A 24,405-nucleotide genomic window follows, 5' to 3' on the forward strand; every position below is an offset into this window, starting at 1 on the left:
AGGAGCACACTGAAACTGTGGATGTGACAGAAAGGGTAGCAGTGTGGAAGCAGTTCTGCCCAGGCCATGGTGTCTGCTTCAAGCTGCTTCCAGATGTAGCTGGAAACTGATCTCAATACTCAGTTATCTGAGGGAAACCCCATGGTGTACCCATGTGAAATTTAAACAGAAGAGCCTGCTGTGCACAGGCTCTTTATGCAGCAGTTGATTGCTTCATTCTTAACCACTTGATTATGATTCTGTGCAAACCTTTCTTGGTTAATTAATCTTCCATGTGCCTTTAACTGCTTACCTATCATGTCTAAATGCAGTGATCTTTTTAAGAAAAACTTTTTATAGGCTAAATTTTCAACCTTCAACTATTTATTGAAAGAAAAAAGACTGAGAAAAAATTGAAATGGAAAAATTGCACATCGTGTTAAAGCTAACTCCTACTGAAATCACTTGTAGGTAATAATTTGTGTTCTTTTAGGCAAGTGTCACATTTATTTTGAGAAGAAAAAGTAACCTTGTATTTTAAATGTCTTTGCTTTCAAGATGTTCAGTTTGAGCACTGTGTTAATGGAAAATATTTCAACACATGAACAATTAATGCTATAGCAATATGCTAGTGAAACTGAATATTACAGTAAAATTAATGCCATTTTTTGTGGAATCATAAAGAATTTAAAAGCATATCCACATTTTTTAAAAAATATGAGAAAATGTTTGATTTTGTTTCCCACTGTGTAGAATATCACACAGCATACTAAATGTGCCTGTGGAAATGGTAAATCATGTAGGAGAAAAAAAATGTATGTACACACACTGTCTAGAATATTGTGGCCACAAAACTTAGACCTGTAGTATTGGAAACACAAGAGATGGTGATTTAAAAAAATTAAATATTTTAGGGAACAGTTAAAGGACTAGAAATTAGAAGACTTTGAGGGGTTATAATGCCTTATGATTATATAGAATTTTCCCAATGCCACATCAAAGAACTATTCTGATTTTACAGAGGAGGAAAGGTGTCTACGTTACTGTGTATTATAAAATTGTGACAAGATAGGGAGTCTGCTCAGAAGCCAACTGTCCCGCTGCTAGCCATATCAAAAGGCCTACAAATTATCACCTTGTATTTCCAGAATTTTCTCAGCATGAGTACTCCTCATCCTCACAGATAAGGCCTTGGCAAGCCAAAAATGTTCCTGGTCAGATGCTGCAGTGAGTTGAAATCCAAGACTGTATATGTCTGGCACTACCTTGCTATATAGTCCTCACTTGTGTTACTTAATTTGGACTTCTCAATTTACAAAAGACTGCAATTATTTTTACTTGCTAATGACTACATTTATATCTGAAAAGTACTAAAGCTGATTGACGGCAGAGAGATAAGTAAAAAACTTGGTCATCTTAAGAAGAATTACTCAGTTGCACTTAGGGACGCTGCTTTACATTGATTTTTATTTATTTTTTTTTACCAACAGTGCCTTCAAAAGCAGTTTATACAGCTGATTAACATACTTAGCTTTAGCCAATAATTTTGACAATCTTACTTTTTGCTAATATATCTTAGATTAAGGGACACAGCCAATTTCACATCCTTCCAGCTTTCTAACGGAGGTCTTTGAGACTGCCTCGGTGAAGTCAAAGTGACAAGTCCTTAAAAAGCAACACACCAAAAATTTGAAGCCAAAGAGTGTTTTTTCATATGCTACATCTGTTCAATAAGAGGCAGACTCAATCTGCAAGTGCTGCATCACCAAATCCCAGGGCATTCCCTGAGAGAACTCACTGCATCCACACTCCCGTTCCTGGATGTGTGTTGACATCTGACAGTGATGCTCATGGGTGCCCGGCCGAAAGTATTGACTGTAATAACGGATAATACTGATGTTCCTTTTTTATCACTTGCCAAAATAGTCTGTTCAGGATTCAACATGCGAGGGTAAATTCAGTCTCCATCAAAGCGAGTTGGAGTTTTGCCATCAACTTTGATGGGGTCATGATTCCATCTGTCATGTCTTATGGATAACATAATACAGTTTTTTCAGAAAGCCAAATGTTAGCTCTGATGTAGTAGATTGCAAAACCCATTATACATGTCCTTCATTTAGACCAAAATTTAACTCACTGTCTTCAGTGGCTCAAGATGTAACACTCACTAGGGCCTCCTTTTCTCTGTCGCAGATCTGTTGTGCTGCTTGTTCTTGCACAGGCAAATTCAAACATCCAGGCAAAAAACTCTTAAAGAGCTACATGCTGATAGGGCAAGAATTTAGATATAGAGAAGTAAGTGAATTCAAATATAGTGTTATCTACGTGTAATAGGGAGTTTAAGTGCCAGCAGTGTTCTGCTATTAATCTGTGATCTTAAGCAGCCTGTTATTTAAAAAAGAGATTTTCAGTGTATCCTAAAGTTAAAGCATTTAATTTAATAAAAGACTGGAAATGTATTTGTTGATGTTAAAATGAAGAAAACGCATAACATAGTAAAAAGTAAGTATTTAAAAAACTAAATAATACATAGTAAAATCTATAATACAAGTAAAACTGAAAAACATTTGTCATCCCAGAGTAAGAGGCTGTATTGAATGGAAAATATAAAGGTTACTAAATGTTAGCCGGGAATAAATAGATGAATATGCAGTTTTCTAAATGGCATTGTAATTAACACTGTCATTTTGATTTAGAGCTGAAGTGTAGCATGAAACATACAGCCTCTTATGGGCCCTAGGGGAAAACTGAACAGCTAAGAACAAAACAGCCTAGAGAAAGAGCAGGGCAGCAGTCCTGCTAGCTGGGTGCTGGCAGCAGAAGGGGCTGCAGGCGGTGGGTGGCCTGGGATAAGCAAGGAAATGGGTTTCAAGGGAAAGAGGGGTCCCTTGGGGAGGTGGGGTGAAGGGCACAAGGGTTTGGGAATCATTGCATCACACTCAGTGCTGCATTTGCATGTTACGCATCTGAAATGGTAAAACTTTATCAGTTTGTGCCATGAGCTGTAGGTAGTGCTGCTACAGGTGCATGTGAGAGGTATTGCTGTAGGAGCTAGCTATAGGGTTTTGGCTGCATTAAGATTTCTAACCTCAGCTGGGTCACAAAATTAACTCTGAAGAGAGAGCAGAAACTACATTTATGTCTCTACTGAAACTGGTGGCACTTCAGCAAGTGACTTGTGAGTCTCGTGTATGTGTCCTTTCACTCCTAATGACATCTGACTGTGTGTTTCTTTTTGTCTCCTATAATGATGTTATCTGTCAAACAAATTAAAAATCAGGGAAGACTTCAGCTCCCTCTCCTTTTTATTTCTTCACATTCAAGTGATTTTTTTATAATTCTTTCAACTGAGCTTAGGAGTTTTTCTCCCCTCTCAGTTATTCCGATATGATCAGTTCAGGGGGCTGAGCTGCAAAAATAACCCCGTTGCTAATTCTGAAATCTGTATCAAAAACCAAGAAAGTGCTTGTGCAGTGGGGAGACGTGGCATTTAGAAGGGATTTAGAACTTAGGTATTTTGAAAAGGTAAGTTAGTAATACCTACCACGTGCAACAGATGCACGTATTAGAGGGAAGTTGCTTGCTTACTGTATTATTACATTTTAAATAATTCTGCATAATTTTTTTGCTTTTGCGTTTGTATCAAGATGATAAGTGAAATTCTGTGCCTTTAGAAGTAGAGAACTGACAATACGTTATCTTTTATTTGTTTTTATTTATTAATACCTCTTCTATAGGTATTAATAGCAGCATATCTGCTTACCAGTGCTGTTGGTGTGGAAGTCTGGCAGAAGCCTTTGCTGCTTGGTTATTACATTACAGACATATTAGTAATCCTGCTTATAGGTAAGTGTCCAAATCTAAGCAAAAATATACTGCTTTTTAATTATTTTGATTAGATGTGTCTTATATTTCCCTTTTTTTTCTTTTGTAAGTGTTGGATATTACAAAAAAGACATGAGTAGAGCTGATTAAAAGGGAAACTGGGAAACTTTAAAAAAGTAGATAATTTTGTAAAATTTTTTCCTCACTGAATTACTACCTGTTGCACACAAATAATACAGAAAATAGTCCTCATCTGCATATGCAGTTCAGTGCAGTGTGTCAGCTGGCTGGCTCCCAAAGTCACAGGAACTCCTCTTGTCACTCAGGTAAAATGTCATTCACATTTACATATGTTCTAAGTTCAGTGTTTTGGCCTGCAGCACACGATGTTCCAAAACATTATGAATAGAAGGAATGAAGACATTATTTAAATAATCTTGGAGGCACTACTGTAAATATGAATAAGAATCAGGTTGTTTCTAAGCTCTTCTTTAGAATTCCTTTCTGAACAGAAGTGATGCATTTTTCATACACAGCAATAGCTATTTGCTCATTATTTGATACTGTCGGTGTAGTTTGAAATAAGCATCCTGTGTTTTTTGGCTGTTATAGCTAGATGAGAACAAGAGCAGTTACATTTTAATGACTTAAAAACATGGTAGTCTTAGCTAAAAATGTGTGTATGCAAAGTGGCTTTGATCTGTTGCTTGGGAGGTGAAGAAATTAGCATACATATTTTAGAGATTTTCATGAGCATACAAGTGATGAGAAGAGGGCACCAAAGCACCTGTTTGACACAAACACTGTGGACTTACTTCCAAGAAATGTCTTCTGCTTTTGAGCCAAATGGAGGACTCGGATACAGGTGCTCACCTAGTGTCAACTTGATACGAGCCATCTGAGCATTTTGGGGGGGACTTTTGAATCCACTGCATTGATATGGGCTCTCACCACTCTCTCCTATGGCAAGGTCTTCAGCAGGTGCCATCTCCTGTCCGAGCAGTGCTTCCCAGAATTCCCAGATTGGAAAGGACACTGCATTCAGGCTGTACTTTCCGATGAGCAGCGTATGCAAGGACATGGTTTTGTGCTTTACCCAGAGTATAAAACTGACTGTGTGTGACCAAGATTATCCAGTGTTTTTCATGTCAGGCCTGATTTAGGCACTCTGAGGAAAAAAATAAAGGGAGGGGGAAAAACAGTGGTTGCCTTTTCAACTTGACAGAGGCTATCCCTATCAGTAGATAGGGACTGATTTGTGCTCTCAAAGCAGCACTGCAAGTCTAGGAAAGATGGATGCTGGCTCACCCAGAAGCGGCAGGTTAGGCCAGCGCTGGTGTAAAGTGGTAGCTGGGGCCAGTCCATTGAACATTAACTTGTTCTGTGCTATGCGCATTGCTGCTTTGGCTCCTGCCACTAAAGCACATGACAGCCCATTCAGTGAGTACATTGATGGCTTCCCTTGCACTTGGGAAGCCATGGATGAAGGTTTAATTTAAACTGTTCAACACGGTAGGAAGGTTTGTGGTAGGGAAGAATGTCAGTGTCATCAGATCTGCAGCACTGAGCATCCTTTTCCACAGTCTACCAAAACCAGCTGGAAAGCAAGGACTGTTCCATTAGCATTAGAAAGAAGTACTGCTTCTGTCTTCTGTGGTATGCTTGCATGAATGGATCTGTGAGCACAGAATTGAGTATTTCTTCCATCATCATCCCAAGCAGAAAAGGTATAAGTAAGAGCCAAAAAATTTCTTTAAAAAACATTGTCTCTCACACACTATCCACAATGTCATTAACATGGCAACATTTGCAGCTTAATTATAGTTAAATGTAAGTTTATGTTTATAGAATGCAAGAAATGGTCTTGTTTGACTCTATATTGCAGAATCATCACAGTGCTTAGTAAATTTCTTAAAAACAGGCACTAAATTTAAATATTAAAAAAGTAGAATCCTTCCACTCTGGATCATACTGATCCAGAAAGCACTGCCATTTCACCACACATTTGAATCTCAGCAATAGTGATTAAGGTGGTTGTGTGCAGTGACTATGGACATATAAAATTTCTAGAAGCTTGTGATAAACTGCAGGACCCCACTGTGACTGCAAAAAACATACCCATGTAACCTACACCAAGGGCCAAGCAGCCAAGCGGACGGAATTATTTTCTCTGTCAGAGAGACTGCAGCAAGCGTGTCTTGCTCAGCCAGAACCATTTGTATCAGAGAGCCCACTCTCTGGCATGCTCAGTTAAATGCCTTTGTGGCTAGTTAAAAACAAAGTAATGTAGTGAATCTCTGATGCTTTTTACAAGTTCGTTTCCCATGATCCTAAGAGGAGCCACTAAACCATAACTGGCTGTCCTTAACCATCTGATGGCATTTAGTAGTCAGTAGTGGTCCTTTTAACAATGAACCTGTAGCTGCTCCATCAATATTTGGCATTTGTTTGGTGTTTTTACTGTTCTCTGCACAACAGGAGTTCAGCTGCTGAGCTGTCACTTCTCTGAGAACAGCTGGGCTTTAGCTAATACCTTGTGTAGTGGGAAGAAATCCAAACAAGATGCACATGAGTGTTTTTCAGATGTCTTTCCTGGAGTCTCTGGGAAAAAAAAAGTAGCCCCTATATAACCTAAGGATGAACTCTGCAAAAGCACCTCCTCAGAGGAAGCTGAGGTATCACCAGGTGACACACACTCATTGAAAATAATGGAGTTTTTATCAGGTGCCAGAACACACAAAGATATACATAAAAGTGCAGCAATACTGGTGTTTAGATTAGATGTTTCAGGAAAGCCTCCCAAGAGAGCTTTATGCATGCTCCTGGGAACTGTCTGGCACACTGTGAACATCTGCAGGAAAGCCAAGTCTTGGGCTGCTAAGCAGCAACCTCAGAGGACTGCCCTGTGAAACTGAGAAACTTTTGCATAGTATTTCACGGGAATTTTTCAGCTATCAAGCAAACACAAACCCATAATTTTCACAGGCAGTGAGAGCAATTCCATCCTTCAGCTCTGAAACACACACATAGCTGGACACCAAACAAATGAAGAAGGTCCTTCTCCTCTTTCCATGTTGTCCTGGCTGCTAGGCAGAAATGCCTTTTCTCTCCTAACATGAAGCAGCCAGACTTTTCTAAGGTTATGTGCCTGTGCACTCATGTGGAACTAATTACTTCTGCACTCATCAAGGCTCCTGTGGATGACACTCCAAAAACTCTCTTGGGGTTTAAACACAATTGTCCCATACCATTGTCTGGCTAAGTAGGGTCCCTTCAAAGGACAGCACTAGGGTGAGAGCTGTCATTTATTTTCACCCCTCCAGGGCATCCTGAATGCCTAGCATTCCCTGTCACTGTGCTATCAGGTTGAGAGCAATATAAAATATTTACAACAAACATTTTAAAACAGTCAATCCTGCACATAAAGTCTAGTACCACAAATGACGCTGTAGATTTCATAAGAAGATTTTCAGTGACAGGTAGGCATCTGTAGTGCAGGGTGTAGCATTACTAATTGATGATGGTTTCTGTCTCACATTGCTATTAAATGACCTGTGGGTGCATGTTCTAAATGAAGCATTTTCCATGCTTGGGACATTCATACTTGCTATGTATGAGATAGTTTTTATAATGTCTAATAAAATTTGAGTTCAGATTGCAATCCTCTCCTCACTGAACACATGCATCTTACTGGAAATTTTTCTGTGTATTAAATTTGTTCATAATTCACCAGAGGGCTCAGAAGTTACGGTGGGATGTACATAAAAAGCAGCATTATCACATCAGCCTCATTCCTTAAGAAAGCACGTTGGAAAAATGACTCCTGGATGCAGAGAAAGTTTCCTGCTCCTCTTCAGTATTAATTACAACCACAGTAATAGGTTTTGTGGTAAAGGATCATTCAAGCATGGAGTGGATATGTTGTACTTCATCAGCGTGTGGCACATGGGGCAGACCATTCTGTAATCCAGACATGGTGTCACGTTTGAGTCCACTCTATCTGGTCAACAGTGCCCAGATCTGGGCTACTGAAGTCTGTGGCAAAGCTGAGGTAAATTTTCAAAGTGCAGGTTTGGACACGAAATGTGAATTGAATACTAACATCTGTCAGAGATCTAAAACTTTTTTTAGAGATGGGACAAAAACATTCAGAATTTTTTTCCTTTGATGTGCATTGGATTGGATTCTGTGCTGACTTCTTCAGTGTGTGTTCCTTGAGGTTCACTCTTCTTGGAGCTACTTAAGTATATAAAAAGAGAATTAAATTCATAAATGAATACATAATAGCAGCAAAAAACTAATGATGAGACCAAGCCATAACATTTGAAACATGCTAAGTATTTGAATTCTGTCATAGTGGGAAAGCACAATTATCTATCTAAAACAAGGCCTTGTCCTTACACTGTGTCCTGCATCCTGTGTGGACAAAGGAGGACACAAAAGTCCTTGCCATGGGTGATCATACAGCAGCCTGCCCTCTTTTCAGTGTCAGAAAATGTTTAGGAGGCCATGGTCAAATTATAAATTTTTTCTACTCCATATAGATGAGTCGTTCTGTAGTGATTTCCTATAGTTCCCATTGCGAAGTGGCTGATGGTTCTGCCTTAATGATGACTAGTTGAATGATTAAATGTTAAGTGATATGTTTTCAAAATGTTGTTGCTCTGACAGGCTTTGACCAGTCCTGTTTGAAAAGTATGGTTAACATGAATTGGCTTCTACATGTCTGTCACCAATTTAACATTTATTAAGGCATTGTTGTGACAGATTGTATGAGTCTTTGTTAAAGTAAAGAGTGTGAAATATTCACCTGTCACTTGAGATATATATTTAAAAAGCTGTTGAGTTCATGTTTGGAGTAACTCATCTGAACCAGTCAGAACAATAACCCAGAAAAGCAGAGCACTCAAGGCCAGAGGCAGAGCAATGTCACAGGATGCTGGTTACAGGTGGGAATGAGTTTGGTGGTGGTAGCTGTGAGGAGTCATTTCAGGGGCAGTGGGAGCCCCAGGAGAAGGTCAAAGAAGGGAGCTCGCCTGGTGGAATCCTTCTGGAAGCCAGCTTGGGCTTTTCAAATAAAGGCACAGTTTCTCTGGTGCTCAATTCTTGCTGTGCCCAGAAAGAGAATGATGTGTGAACAGTACTACATCAAAGAAGTAGCTACATCCATAAACTAATTCTTCAGTCTGCACTTAATGTCTCAAAATGCTAATTGTTATCTTACAGCTCAGTTCAAGAGAGACAAATGCAGTGTGTACTTCCTTAGACAGTGAAAATAAGGTATAAAATCAACAAACATTACAAACACACCCCTTTTCAACAGACATGACAAATGCATCCCTTTACAATCTTTATACTGAAGAAATATCTTAGATGCTAAACATCCAAAACCTACATTAACCTTGTGCATTAAGACAGTGCTCATGTTTACACAGTTCTTTCAATCCTGTAAAATAATTTCATACTGTGTAGATCAGTTTGGGTGTATTTTTCATCCTAATGTATTCAGACTTTGCAGGCTCAATTAAGTCTGAAAATTATATACTCATTTTCTAAGCTTTTTTACCCCCCTCAATTACTATGCAGTTTAAAGTTTGCCATTTTATATAATGATAAAATATAATTTTATAGTTAGTGGACAGCTCAATATGCAATTATCTGTTTTGAAAATCAATTAAAAGAGTTTTCTTCTCAAAACATGCCTGAGAAGGTCACACTGTTCCATAAAAAGCTACTGTTCCAGTTACAAGTGCTTTTAAATATTCACCTTTTGATGAAGCTTGCTTCCAGGCACTGATAATTGTGCTAAATATTCAGTGTGTTAAGATATTTTCATGTGTCTAGCTGCTCTAAATGTGCAAGAAATTTAAAAAAAAAAAAAGGAAAAAGTATTTAAATATTTGTCCAAGCAAATATTGAGGCCTGAATATTTTGAATCTAATTGTTTTGGTCTGGTGTCTAAGAAAGGTAAATGATAACATTCCAGTTATTTACAGTAAGCATTGACTATGATGAATTAATAATCTAGAGATGGAAAGGCCGAGCAGTATACTGAAGAAGGCCGTGTGGAGATGTGGGCAATTGAAGAATGAGAGAGGAGGGTGTATTTCATTTGTAGGCTGAAATGCAAGTGACAACTGTCTGTTGTTAAAGAGGTGCTCAACTTCTGCAATATGCCCAGGAGAAGGTCTGCACATGCCTCTTCCCTGCCTCCCAAATGGGATGAATGCTCTGGGGAGTCTTTTCTGGGGGGGAGCACAGCAGGGATGGTACTTTCCTGAACAAATTCACACAGTTTCCAGTGCAGTGTTCATCTAAGTCTGCATCCCTATATCGCACTATCTCATTTTGAACTTCTATCAGGAAATCCAGTTCTTAACAAATAATATTTCAGTGCTTTTCTTAGGACAGTGTAAGGATGATTCACTTGTCAGGAACTTACCAACAAAGGGGATTTACAATAGCAAAGGTGTGGAGAAGATAAACAGCAAAGATAAACATTGTCCTTCCTTTGAAGCAGTGTAATTTCTGTAAAAATAGTGGTTTATGTGTCTTGGAGTTGCTTCTTTATTTAGCGGTGTTTACAGTCTGTGAGGTTTTGTGTTTTCAGAAATGTGGCTACCTGCATCAGGCCGTCTGCCTTTGTCTGAGCACCAGTGCGGGACTGTTAGTTACTGAAATAGCATTTTCTGGAACTGAGAGTAGTGTCAGCAGTTTGTTTCTGGCCATGCCCTCTCTTCCTCTACAACAAGCAGGTCTGTCACATGAGTTAATTTAGTAAGTAACTGCAGCATGTCATGGAAACAACCTGACCGCCTGCAGGTCTTCAGTAGTCTTTAAATTTATTTACATAAGGGTTTAAAATGCCCTCATGTAATGAAACTAAAATAGATTACTGTTAGTCTAAATTACATAGGTGACAATGTACCATGATATCCATCACATGCTACCTTTTTTTTTTTAATTATTATTAATTTACTCAGCTATGTGAAATGACATCTTATTGGTTTGGAATTGAATTTGAAAGCACCAAATGAAAGCTAAAATTGATGGGAATTACCTTTTGATCTCTTTTACACACGTGGATAGATAGATAGATATGCATGTGTATGTGTGTATGTATCTCTGTGTTTATATATATATATTTAGAAAATAAGATAATGCCTTCATTTCTGACATCTTTAATCCTGACTTTATGAATGCTTTGGGATTTGTTTGTTTGGTTTTTGTTTGGTTTTGTTTTTTTTAATATGGAAAAAATAATTCCCAATGAAGAGCTTTATAAATATTTATTTCTCAAAAAGGGAGTCCAGATAGTGCAAGGCAGAGGACTGATGATAGGATTGTACATAAATCTGAGGATTTGGGCTCCAGCCTTCAGCCTAGTGTGACACAAGAATTTTCTGTGTGTATCTGTGCCACCCATGTGTGCTTTGGTATTTCTGCCGTTAATATAGACCTGTGTTCTTATAATTGGGTCTTGGATTTTAAATCAGCTGAAAAATGGGAAAATATTAAAGGAGAAATTAAAAAATAGTGGAAGAGCAGTAATACTTCTAAGAACACTTGAGGAGTTCTATTTTCTGTAATGTGTTAAAAACGCCTAATGCACTTAACTTGGATTTTTAAAATTATTTTAAAATAAAATATGTGCTTTTAGGACATTAAAAAAAAAAAAAGCGCTGTGATCATCACTTGGGCAGTGCCTGGGTGGCTGTGTGCCAGAGAGCCAGCAGTGGGTTTGCTTTCCAGGCTGCACCTTTTGTTCCCCAGAGCAGCGGGGAATGGCAGCAATGCGGATGCAGCAGTTTAGCTCCTGGGCACAAAGGGATCCTTAATACCAATTAAAAAGCAGACTTAATGAGTACCAAAAGCAGCCCCCAAGCCAGGCCTCCTTAGCTAAAAAAAGATGGGAAAGCAACATGTGGTAGGAAATGATGGAATTTTGAAAATCCCCTAAGAAACAGAGGAACACCCTTTGCTTTCTCTGCTGCATCCTCGGCTCTCCCTCTGCTAAAAGCAAAGCTGCGTTAAAATGCAGGGGAGTAACTGGTGGAACTGCCCCATTTGGAAAGTGGCTTTTAGCTAACTGGGGGACTGTTTGTGGTCAGTGTGTTATTTCTAACTAAAATGGCACTTCATAAAAATAACAAATTGTTGGCAACCATTGCTCTTTGAATTCTATTTCTAGTTCTAGTCTCTATTTCTGTTCCTCTTGGTTGCTTTTCTCCTAACAAATCAAACTTCAGGATTGCAGCAGGAAATTTAGATTTAACCTCAAGAGTCAATGTTTTGTCTCATGTCTGCTCTAATGTGATACAGATGTTGGAACTGCTGTACGTAACTCAAGATTTTATTGAACTAGCCCTCCCTGCCTAATAGAAAACATAGCTAACTGGAGTGCACATTAAACACAGATCACTCTGAAGGCACTAAACCTGTGAATTTTAGAAATACATTCACAAAATACTTGGGATATTACTTCAATTGCACATCCTTCAGCTGTTTGATAGGGAGTTTCTACTACGCTAAAGAGTCAGAACTCTTTATCTGACTTGTTTTAAAAAGCAAAACCAAGAAGTAAGCATGAAAAAAAAAATTCAATACCTGAAATTATTTACAGGCTGGATATTCTTTTTTTCTGTTCTTTGTTCTCCTCTCTTTAAAAAATAACCAGCAAGACTAGAGAGATAGATTATCTGTTGCATCCCTTTTTCCTTCTCTTCTCCATCAATCCTGATCTCCACTGTTCTCGGGTTTTTTTAGTTTTCCTTCTCTTGAGTTACCACTGTGGCCAGAGCATGCTAAATGTTTGGGTATGTCTTTGATGAGGACTGAACAGTAAACACTGACATTTCTCAAGACTCTGCTATGCCACGTTAACCCCAGTACAAAGTCATCTGAAATCAGCTCTTTCCTCTATTTATTCATTCTTTTTCCCCCCTTATTTCTAATAATGAGATTAAAGTTTTCTAATTTTCTGTACAAACAGCACACTGTGTTTCTTAAATGAGATTTTTTTTTAGGGCAACACCAGAAGGTTTAGCACATCAGAGTGCTTTTCTTGCACATAACCAAATAGGAATTCTGTATTAATGTAGTGCACTAAACCAAATCCTCATGGCTCATAATATATGAAATGTGCTACCCAGAACATCCAAGCAGCAAATAGGCCAGGAAAAAGCCCTCAATACACAGAAAGTGGTGGTGGTGGTGGGAAAACCAACCCAAGAGCTCTACAGGGAAACATAGAGATTAAAAAAGTCTTATGTATGTTTTCACCTAGTTAGGCTGACTGATATGGTGGCTTTTTTTGTTTGAATCTCGAACTTCCACTTCTTGCTGGAGTCTTCTTTGACCCTTGGGTGGACCAATGTGTTTTGGATGTAGGTGTTAGAGGGGGTACAACTGGGTCTTCAGGCAACTCTGGGGCTGCTGACAGCTGTGTTGATAATGCCAGGAGCAGTGCAGAGAGACACAGCGTTAGCAAAGGCAAACTCCTTGTGTTTGGGGGGTTAAAGCTGAGCTCCAGAACGGTCACACCTGTATTAAAAAAAAAACCAGTAAAAAGCCCTCACTCATTCAAATGACTGACATATCATGAAAATTAATTCATTTTAGCTATTGTATCAGCAAAACAGATCATTAGTTGACCCTTAATATACTGAACGATAAACATGTCTTCCCCCAGTAATGTGAACAGTGCTGTTTGAGGTTAATTGTCTTTCTGTATTCCACTGGAAGGCTTTTAGTGCCAGACTTGGGTTTTTTTCTACATAGAGAGCAGCTCAAGCAAAATACGGCTGTCCTGGGTCCAGCAGAGGAGCCTGTATGAAAAATAATTGGTCCTACCTACTAGCTACATCAGAATTTTTAAAATCCTTTCTGGTCTTGTCACTTGTTATACAAGAAAATCTGTATCAGCAACTATTTCTAGCAGCTAACTTCTGAAAAAAAAGAGGAAGGTTTTATTATTGCCTAAAGCTTCCAAATTCAGTTTGTATCCTATAATGAGTACAGAAATACCGAGTCGTTTTTAAAATAGCAGATTAGCTCTGTTATCATATGAGAAAACTCTGAGGTCATCAGTGTAGCATTACATATTAATCTTTTTCTCTTCCAGGCTTCAGTTTATTTCTTTCATTTCCACAAACACTATACAATATTCACAGGTAAGTTAATTAACATTAAGTAAGTTATATTCCCTCCCATTTAATTATGTATATTTAAGGGTTTCCTCAATTAGAAATAAATTTTATGCTTGAAATAGCCTAGCTCCTTTATCCAGATGCTGCCCTGATAACGTAGTAACAGGTTTTTCTGCTCGGTTTTCAGAATCTGACTGGTTTCTTTTCCATGTTTACAACTCCCCCCTTTTTCTTTCACTTGCCATTCTCCAGGCAGTCTCACAGTGGTCCTGCACAGTAAACTGATAAAAGCTCTGTAGTTAGAAACATTGTGTTTTATTTGCAATCAAATGTGATTTGTAACTTCTGCCCTGCACTAAGTAAAATTCTGTAGCTGATCATCCTACAGTCAGTGAAATACTTCACTGTCTTCCAGGTCCTTCTGTAAAACTCTCCTCTGTATGAAGTCTGCAGATAATTGCTCTCAGATATAAGCTAGGCAGGTGGCAAGCTGTGATTACATCTAAGAGCTGGCTTGCTCCACCTAGGAATTTTATCCACGGTTTATACTCTGATGGCCTATTTGTATTAACGCAGCCTGCCTTCCACTAGTATTTGATGGCTCATTTCACTCATTTGTCACTTGAGCTCTCTCAGGTCCTAAGTGTCCCGGAGGTGGGACTGTCACTGCCCATCTTCAGGAATTAGTGGGAATTTATACTAACATTTAAATTTTGAAGCGACTATAACACAATATCTCATTGCTCCTACACAGCCCTTTTCCAGTTGTGGTACTCAGTGTAGTTAATAAAAGCATGAACAGCCCTGAGTTTGAGGCAGGAAGAAAGGGGAGTCAGGAGATGTGGGGCAGGAAAAGCTGAGGACTTGCAGAAAGGCTGGGCTGTGGGGCAAGGGACTCTGGTTTGGGGACGACTGAGTGAAGGAGGGAAGCACCTTGTGCACGTCAGCCCCTGGCAGTAGCAGCATTTGCCCCAGTAAATATTTCAGTTTTGTTTTCCTTCCTTTCATGTCAGGAATTTTGTTTGGTGTTTTCCTTTTCAAGTCATCATTCGACATAGTTCCTTTCAAGCCTTCCAGTGGGTTTATCATTCCTCTGAACAGAATGGCACAGTAATTTTAAAAATCCAGTCAGGTTTGCTTGAAGGATGCACATACAAGCTCTTTGGTGATGAGGGATTTGGGTTTTCCAATCATCTCCTCTCTTTCTTCATACTGATGCCTGTTCTCGGTTTTATTTTAGGAGAAGAGTATTCTTTTTTGGCATGAGAAAGATATTTCTTGGATTTTTGTCTAGCTGTTTCTATAAATACATATGTTCAGAGATTTTAAGCAGGACGTTTCCCAGTATACTTCAAGCACAGAACTGCTCTTCTGAACTAGTGGTTTCGTGGTAGTGAACTTTAGTAAATTAAACCTCCTACTCCTTTTATAACCTCAGAATGAGGTTTGCCTGAGTGAGAAAGATGCAAGATACAGGTAAAAGCTGTTGACCTTACAGTTACCATTTTCCTAAGTTACGTAAAATGCAGTCATTTACTACCTTTAATAGCACTACCTTTAAAAGCCAGCTTAAAATATCCAAGAAAACACAATGCATCCTTAATTTTCCTGTACTCTAATTAGCCAAAGAAGCCTCCCCTTTAGGCCATACTTTGACAATGGTACAGTATTGTCTAGCAGCATCACCTCTAGACCTAAACAACAGCAATACCTGTCAGCCATGTGCTTGACTCTTCTGCCACTGAAAACATGGGGTGTATTGACTGAAACAATTTCATGTCTCATAAGTTTCATGCTCTATTTTGAATTCACAGCATGCCTGTATACTTGAGAGTACTGCAGCTCACTTCATGTGAGTTTAGTGGTCCATTGCCAGGCAATGGTGAGCAGGTGAAGCTGACCAGGAGCTATGTGAATAAACCAGTATAATTTAACCCCAGAAATAAATGTTACTTGGGCATACTACAGTTTCTTGAAAAATGTCTGCACATTTGCACAGGTAGCTATGTTGCAAGATGAACTCCTGGGCTGAGTTAGGCTAGAGGTTGAAGTTACTGTGTGGAAATAGAACGGATAAATTTTCTTACTCCATAAAATTACTGTATTTACTTACAGAGCACATTTAAAGAAAACACTGAAGCATGATTCTCTGTATGAAGGACTCCTACCTCTTGTGTCACCTCTGTTGCTGTTCGTTCTTCTTACAGTCTGGGTGGTTTTATCTCCAAGCAACATATTAGCAAAGCAACCAAGGCTGTTTTTATGGATGGTTGGGGTTGCTTTCTCAAATGTTATTGTAAGTATATTTGAGGTGAGATATTATTTAGAGATAGCTTATTTAGAGATAGCTTTTTATTTTTATGTGAATAAACAGAAGGGGACAAAATGTAGCTAAAATCAGCAGAGTCACTCAGCTCTTCTACCTCTGTGTTATGCTCTGTCTTATAAAAATACTCCACAACACTTGTCTGGACTAGGGACATTTACAGTACTGAAATACCTACTCTGCCAGAGCATAAGACTTTTATGAGGGTTCTGGGATTTTTTTGGTTTGGGTTGTGTGTTTTTTTTTTTTTTTTTGATAGTGGTTTTTTTTTTGTTTTTGTTTGGTTTGTTTTTTTGTGGGGTTTTTTTTGAGGGTTTATGACAACCCTAGGGAGGCCTTACTTCAGAAATGTAACATACTCCCCACACACAGGCAGAACTGGGGACTTGTCAAAGTAAAAGAAAAGTCAAAACAGGCACAGATTTATTAGCAAGAGTAGAGGGGTTGTAGCTTTCCCTTGCTCTTGTGCCCATTAGTGCTGTACATGTATTCCTGCATCCTGCAGTTCAGCTGATCCTACATTTTCCCTTCACTGCTTAGAATAAGGCCACACCATTGACAGGATGTTTTAGGGAAAGATGTGAAGAGATGCAGTTGCCTCGTGATGGCTCTCTGCCCACAGATTAGTTTCTCCTATACCACATCATTGTGACCAGTTTCCCTCCTTTAATGCCTATGAGGCAACATAAACCTCCATGAAGTACCAGCATGGGCAGCCAGACGGTGGTGCTGAGCACTGCAGGTAACCCAGGGCTTTATTCTCTGGAGGAAGCCCTTTGCCTCTCTTGCCAGGAGAGTAGCCAAGCAGAAAGGTGATCCTCCATTTAAGCTAAAAATACCCTAGAGGATAGTGCCTAGTGTCATCTTAGGAAAATAGTCTCCAACACCATCTAAAACTGTGTCACTGAGCAATGCTACATCTGATTTAAAAAGTGAAAGACTTGAAGTGCCTTGCATTATGAAAGAGATCTTAAAAAATGTAGGATTTTAAAAGAGAAAGCATAACCTCTCTAGAAACTTGTATTCAGGAATGGAAAAGAAATCATAATTGTGATGTTCGTTAGATGTATCCTATAAACATACTTTTCTGAGGGTCACAGATCAAACAGTTCCATCTTTAGGACTTAATCTCATAAAAATGAGGTTATTTTCAGATGTGTTAAGTTTTGTTGTGTGCATTGTTCATTACCTCATCTACCCCTTTTTCTTAAAAGAATAGCATAGATTCCAAAATGAGAAATAAAATTATTTCATGCCAGTAGGGAAAATGCTTTCAGAGTTTGGCAGATGGCAGTTTATGCATATACATCTTAGCCAACCAAGAGTGATTGTGGCAGGATGCTTGCAGAAGAAAAACAGTAAGGCAAACCAAAAGTTTCTTCATAGACTGCAGTTTATCAGACATTGAGTGCAATATATATTCTTCTAGCCTTGTTTTTTCTTTTCCCAAAACATATACTGCAGTGTTGAAGGCTCACGTGAATTAAAAATGTATGCATGTTAGCTGAAATTTTTAACATTTTAAAAGCAAGCATTAAAAATGTATGGGTGTTAGTTGGAATTTATAACATTTTAAAGTTGAAAAACAAGCCTGTATTTCCTTTCACCTCCACACGTTTTTTCCAGCATCAGAGTAAGGCTTGTCATGGCAATACTTTTCTTCTCCTCGATAGCCTGACACACTGGGTTTCCACTGTCTGCAGACCACAAACTGCAGCCCACATTTCTCTACCTGCCAGTATCTTGAACTTCCCATGCCTTTGACAACATATTTGGTCACCCAGCAGATCCCCTAAGCTAAATGCCTGATCTCAGACTTCGTCTTGCAGCCGCTCAGCATCAGGGCAAGTAGGGAGCGGGCAGAAAGGTGGGCTATATCCAGCATTTTTGGTTAAACTAAGGAAGTAAGTCCTCCAAGGCCTAAAAAAGGAAAGCTGCTTACTCACGAGAAGAGGACTTCTTTTCCCAGTCTCCACAGCTGGCAGTGGGACTGCCTGTGGATTGACTGCCTCTCTTGCCAGGAAGCTGACCCGGCTTTGAGATTTGTTCATACAGCAAGTGTCACAAGTATCCAGGTCCGAGCAAACCACCACAGAGCACAGCTGCCACAGCTCCCATGTAGGAAGCCCTCAGAGGCACGTGTTTGAGTCCAGGAGGAGTGGTGGAGTGGGTAAGTCCCATGGAGGGCAGTTGAGCCATCCCCATAGCAGGAGCACAGTGGCTGACGCGGTGGCTGCCATTATGAGCTGGAGCAGCTCAGACTCATGAGATGCTTCTTGAGGAATGTCTCCAGGGAAAATGGTTAAGGGAGAAGACATTAAGGCCCTACTCAGGGCACAAACCACAGCCGCTAGAGGATTAACTTCAGCAGGGCCAGGGAAGCACTAAAAGGCATAGGCGAGGGGGATGGAAAAGCACAGGGCACAGTCCCTTACCTCTTCTTTCCCATTTCCCTGTTCAGACACCAGTGCTTTCATCTCCTAATGCTGTTTTTGCCTCACTTGTAGTGTCAGTCAGTGCTTCAGGACCAAGGGAAAAAAGGAATTGAGGGAGGATCGGAGAGCATAGTCCATTTTGCAGTCCTGTGATACACTGAAGGTGAATTGCTCCAAATATTAATAAGCGATCTTTATCCAGTACTGTACTTAGCATGGTATACTAATGATTTAAAACAATGTGAAATTCAACCTCTGGACAGGTGCAATTATTTAGCAGAAAAATTATAGCATATAGATTGCTTTAGCAATTTCTGATACCCTCTGGAATGATTCCCAAAGGACCCATAAAACTAGTGGTATTAAAAAAATTCACAATCAATACTGAGAATGCATTGTAAGTGCAAATATTAACCTTAGGTACAAATGCTTACTTCTTCCATTATTGAAAGTTAATTATTTTTTCATGGTTTATTTTTGCATTCTTCAGCTTGAACAGAACGGGCAGTAAAGCCAGTATTTTTTCCCTATGGTCAGACTCCTACTGCTGCTGTCATAAGATTTCAGGCGCTGCGCAGGGAATGAGTTTTTCATTCTTCTACTTTTCTCAGGATACATAAAATCTATTTTTAACCACATTTCAATTTTGAGTGAAACTTAAATGGGTAAAATATTTCTGATGTGCCTAAATTCCTTTTTATTTTTGTAAAGGGCATGGTGTATATGAGACACATTTCTTAAGGAGTCTAAACCAGGCAAAACACTTCGGTGTGCTTAACTGGTTTTAAAATGCTGAACTTCAAGTGACTTCATCTCATTAGGTTTCAAGAACTCAGTAGAATTAAGCTAATTGCTTTCAGTTAAATCATGCACCACATATTCATTTTTTCCGTCATTCTGAGTGGGATCCCTTTCCGTGGGCCCCCAACTACATCTCCAGGGAATCCGCTGCCATGACTGAGCCAAGAAAATGGTGTTTTAGTACATGAAGGAGTGCTAGAAAAGAAAAACAGGATTTGAAAGTGTCATATATTGTATTCCCTCCCTTCTATACAATGAAGCAGAAGACATTTCAGTCATGCCATGTGATTAAAATGCCATTATGCTCTCCCAGTGATTAAGTGGTGGCACATTTGATTTGGGATCACAACTTTACGAGCCTCTGTAAAAACATAAGGTGGCAAACAAACTCCCCTTTTGTGAAGATGTGCTTCAGCTTATCAAGTGTGTCAAAACACTGTCTCTAGAAAAGTGTGTATTTTAAATTACTTGTAATAATGTCCTTTAGGACTCAGAGTGAGGCACAAAGATGCACCTATAGTAATCTTCTCACCAGAAACAAGCCCCATTTTGAACTCTAGCCTTGTTTTCCCCTCATCCAAAGCAACCCACAGAGAAAATGGATGTACTTTTACTTGGATCCCCGGGACTGACCCAGCACTTCTCACCTGGCCCCTTTTGCTCCAACAGTGCAAGGTGATCATCTGCCAGATGAGCGGCACCCGGCCGGAGCTTTTCCACTGGTTCCTGTTGCCGCTGGCACTGGTGGTGTACGCAGCCATCTCCGGGCTGCTGGGCTGGATGGAAGAAGCTGTTCTTGCCGTGTTCACCGCCCTGGTCACGGCCGCCCACGTGCACTACGGGGTCTGCGTGGTGAGCGGGTGCCTCCAAAGCAGCCACAGAAGAGCTGCCCTGGGGTGGGCAGGAAGATGGGGTCTGGGAGCAGTTTCTAGTTGGGGCGGTGTCTGGGAGTCTGAAAGTTCAATTAGGGGGTTTTTTCTTTGTGTTTTTTTATTTAGTCTAAAGTTAAAAGTCAGTTTATTACAGGCAGTGCCTTTTTGCAACAACTTCAATGACTTGAATTGTTCCAATGTACCCAAATGGTTTTGGCTTTAAACCCATCACAATCAGAATATTTATGGACTGGTTTTATGTAGCAGCTGACCCACGTGGCATGAACACTCCCACCCCTTTTTTTGGCCTTTCTTCTTCCTGAGGTTACCTGACTGAAAAACTAGCAAGGTAAAATGCAAAATGCCATGAATAGAATTAATAAAATAAGGCCAACCTTGCTTTGAATCTGCAGGCAAAATAGCTGTTTAATTTCAAATCTTTTCTTGGCCCTGCGTTAGCATCTCTCAAGCTGGAGACATGAACAGTTTTCCAGTTCATCAGTCTTACCAGTGCATTTTTGTGTCTGCTAGATCTCAGACTTGTCATTTATTGTCATCTGAATTACTGCTTAAATTCATTTTTACTTTGCTGATGCCCTCTTCTCTAAATTGTCAAATAATCCTTTAGCAAGTGTTTTCATGGGAATTTGCTTTTAGATAAAATACCTAGCATAGCAAAAATCTCATTTCAGAGGGAGTTCTTCAGCATTATATAAGACACACCATTGGGATGTAAGGATTTTCTTTGAAAGATGACTTGTCAGCAGACATTGGTGTCATAGTAGAGTCTACCCCAGCATCAATATGGGCCAACTGGTGAGGGTCAGAATGGAAATACCTGGTTAAAGTTCACTATTGACTGAGAGGGCCCAGCTCCCTCATGGTTTATGTCATCTGTGAATCTGGTCTGTAGCAAATTAACTTTCCATCGGTGTGATGCAAGAGGAATGTAAGGACTACAGCTCTCTTGCTTGAATACTTGCAGGTCCTTGTGTACTTGTAGGTCCCCAAGTGCACGAGGACTGTGGTTGGGTCCTCCCCCCTCTGACTGGGAAAGGAGAGGCAGTGAATTGTGAAGCACGTACCAAACAGGCTGCTAATCTCCATGATTTCTCTTTAGGGTAGGCAGCTGAGTGAGCACTTGAACATTTACATCTTTTCCCTGAAGAAACGCATCCAAGAGTGAACACCTGCACTATGATCAGACTGTAACACTTACGTGGAGATCTGCAACTCTTCTGATGTGATAAACAGTTGGAATTAATCTGATTAAAATAACCAAAGAATAGAACAGTACAGATATCTGAACCACTGCGACAATGAGCTATGCAGCAAGATGCTTCATCTCAGAGGAAGATTCCTGTCCAGCAGAGAAGTGTTTACCAAGTTGTTCTGCTGCTAACATTTATTCTCTTCTAACACTAATGCTGTGTTACTGGCCTCTCTGAAGCTTTTGTCTTCCTCCTCCTTGCCATTTTGTCCAAAGTCCTGGATAAATTCATGCCAGGTTACATAAGCTTCTTGGTGGTTTATAACCACCACTGGTTTTCGCCCAGCCTAGTCACCAATGGGACTCCAGCAATGCAAACACTCCCTGTATGTCCTCCTCACTCAGACATCTGTGCCTGCTTCATTTTCCGTATTTATTTTCTCACAACTCATTTCTTCCATACAACCTCCTGAAAGGCTTATGCACATTCAGTCTTTTCCTCACCTCAAATGAATGTGTGAAGACAAGAGAATGAGCTGAGAAAGCTATGGGTAAAGTGTTTTTGAAATGTACATTTTTTTTCCCATTCTCAGCATTAAGATGAGTCTCAGCTGACCTGTATCTGTCAGAAATGCAGGCTCTGTACAGCAGCAGCTGACCTTTATATTTATTTCCTAGGCAGTAACAAGCACATTGTTGATATTTCAGTAGCTCTACAAAGGTAACCAGCTGAAAATAAATTTGGCCAGCAAACCTTCAAAGATTCACACATTTCACTGCAAAACTAGTTTAGGTCAAACATGTACGAGTGCAAAATGCAAAACAAACCATTATTTGTGCTTGAAGGAAATTCTTGTGGGTTTAGAAAATGACAAAAGAAAAAAAAACAAGAAGAGCTTTTTTTTTTTCAAACGTTACACATTTGCATGCAGATGTAAACTGCTCACTTCATCTATGATACATGTAGGTTTTCTGCATGCCTTGGAGGAAGGAGTAAGAATTTGAGTTTCATCTCTTTTCATATGCTGCCCTAGCCAGAGGGACTTTGTGGTCTTGAAGCACTAATGAAACAATCTGTCCATTCCCCAAGGTAAGCATGAGATTACATTTTTTGCACAGAGGGATGTGATTGACAGACTGGCATATTTATTAACTATTTTGCTTGCCAGAAGCCAGGTAAAAGCACAATTGTTGAGCTGCTAAGGCTTAAGTTCAACTTTTTCAGTTCTTAGACCATTTCTCTGGGTTTATCACTAGCCTGATCATTCTTCCCCCGCCCCCCCGTTAACTTACCCTTATATCAGTAGCTTCTATTAGTATTTTCAGCTGAGCACTGACTAGTCATATGAACAGCTTCAATTTAAGCTGGTGCTACCTGTTACAGTAGTTGTCCTCCCACAACATCAGCAGGTGATTTCCCCTGGCAGCCCTTCCTGCAGTGCCAGGGGACAGGCCTGCACATCAGCTTCCCCTCATCACAAAGCAGAAATCCACACTGACTGGGAAGGTTTCCCGTGATTTGAAAGTATGCATGTTCCACCTACCAAATGAGCACGTTGAGGGTCCCATCCCCCAAATGAACATGTGACTACAGTCACAGTTCAAGCAGCTTAAGCTTTGAGTTGGGCGGAGGTGACCGGTCATCCTGTTAATGCAGAGTCAGAGGTTTTTCCAAGAGCTCTGCAGGGAAGGGAGGCTCCCATGCCCTTTGGTACTACTGTGGTCCAGCCCCAAGAGACATCTTCCAGCCTTCCTCCCCACTGGTGCGGTAGGCATGCCCCTATCCTGCATGATGCCCAGGGAGTGTGGGGTGTCCACCAAGGCACTCCCTAAGGACTCTCTCAGAATAAGTCTGAAGGCTGGTTATTTAATGAAGTTTGCTAGAAAAGGCAGTTTGTGTTGAAGGGGAATGACAAGTTTAATGTTGTTGCATGCACCCAACAGTGTCAATGTTTGATGGAATTAAATACTACATCCAATACCAGAGACATAAAAGTCTCAGCTACTTTATAAAGGAAGTTTATATTTCACCCTTCCATCACAAGTGTCTGGAGGAAGTTCTGAAGAGAAAAGAATTAGAATACAATAAAATTACCTCTAAATTGGTTGTACTGGAGAAACTCTGTGGACAGGCTTCCCTTTTACGTCTGTCTTGCACTTAATTAGGAAACAGCTGGAAATAAGGGTCACAGAAGCAGCACTATTTGATGCACTGTAATGGAGTATTTTGAAATATTCATTAAATGAAATTATAAAACTTGAAATACCACAACCTGCCTGCACTTGTACCTTTCTAAAGAGAAATACAGCGTCACTTTTTAAGGACATTAGGCTCTGGCCGAGTTTTTCACCTTCTATATGAAAACATGGCAAATAATTTATTTTTCCTTTTTAAAGGAACTTGTCACTACAATCTCTATAAAGACATATATAAAAAGAAATCATGTATTGCACAGTGTATATTTTGAGTTTTTAGCCATTCTCGATGGTAGCTGGTTCAATGAACAGGAATAAAAAATGCTTTGCTCATAGGGTGGTACGGTCACAGATTTATTTTGCAAAGTCAGATAACTATGTAGATGACCTAATAGTCTTAACAAAGATTTTTTTTTTTGTTGCAACATTATGGCAGAAAGTTTTGAACTGGAAAACAGGTACCTTTTTTATGCTTTGGAACATTTGCACTAGCCCAAAGACATGCCTCCCCACCAAGTCTTACAAAAAGCAACTCAAAAGAGCAGCTCTCCCAGGTTTGAACACCTGGGTTGGAAATGGGCTCCTCTATCCCTGCTTCATCCTACCCCCTCTA

At 39.8% G+C, this 24,405-nt stretch overlaps 1 protein-coding gene across 2 annotated transcripts in view; it reads left to right on the plus strand.

Annotated features, from left to right (window-relative positions):
* LOC108505606 (ethanolaminephosphotransferase 1-like) overlaps positions 1-24,233 on the plus strand; it is a 56,919-nt gene extending 32,686 nt beyond the window's left edge. For both annotated transcript variants that reach the window (XM_017831798.1, XM_017831805.1), the window contains exons 6-10: positions 3,717-3,825; positions 13,928-13,976; positions 16,068-16,248; positions 20,184-20,366; positions 21,507-24,233. In XM_017831798.1, the coding sequence (XP_017687287.1) occupies positions 3,717-3,825; positions 13,928-13,976; positions 16,068-16,248; positions 20,184-20,366; positions 21,507-21,572 (588 nt within the window). In that variant the 3' untranslated portion in view covers positions 21,573-24,233. The remainder of the gene's footprint in view (positions 1-3,716; positions 3,826-13,927; positions 13,977-16,067; positions 16,249-20,183; positions 20,367-21,506) is intronic.
* The last annotated feature ends 172 nt before the right edge of the window (positions 24,234-24,405 follow it).

Source organism: Lepidothrix coronata, unplaced genomic scaffold (genome assembly GCF_001604755.1).
Source record: "Lepidothrix coronata isolate B3197 unplaced genomic scaffold, Lepidothrix_coronata-1.0 Scaffold6, whole genome shotgun sequence".
Classification (NCBI taxonomy): Eukaryota; Metazoa; Chordata; class Aves; order Passeriformes; family Pipridae; genus Lepidothrix; species Lepidothrix coronata.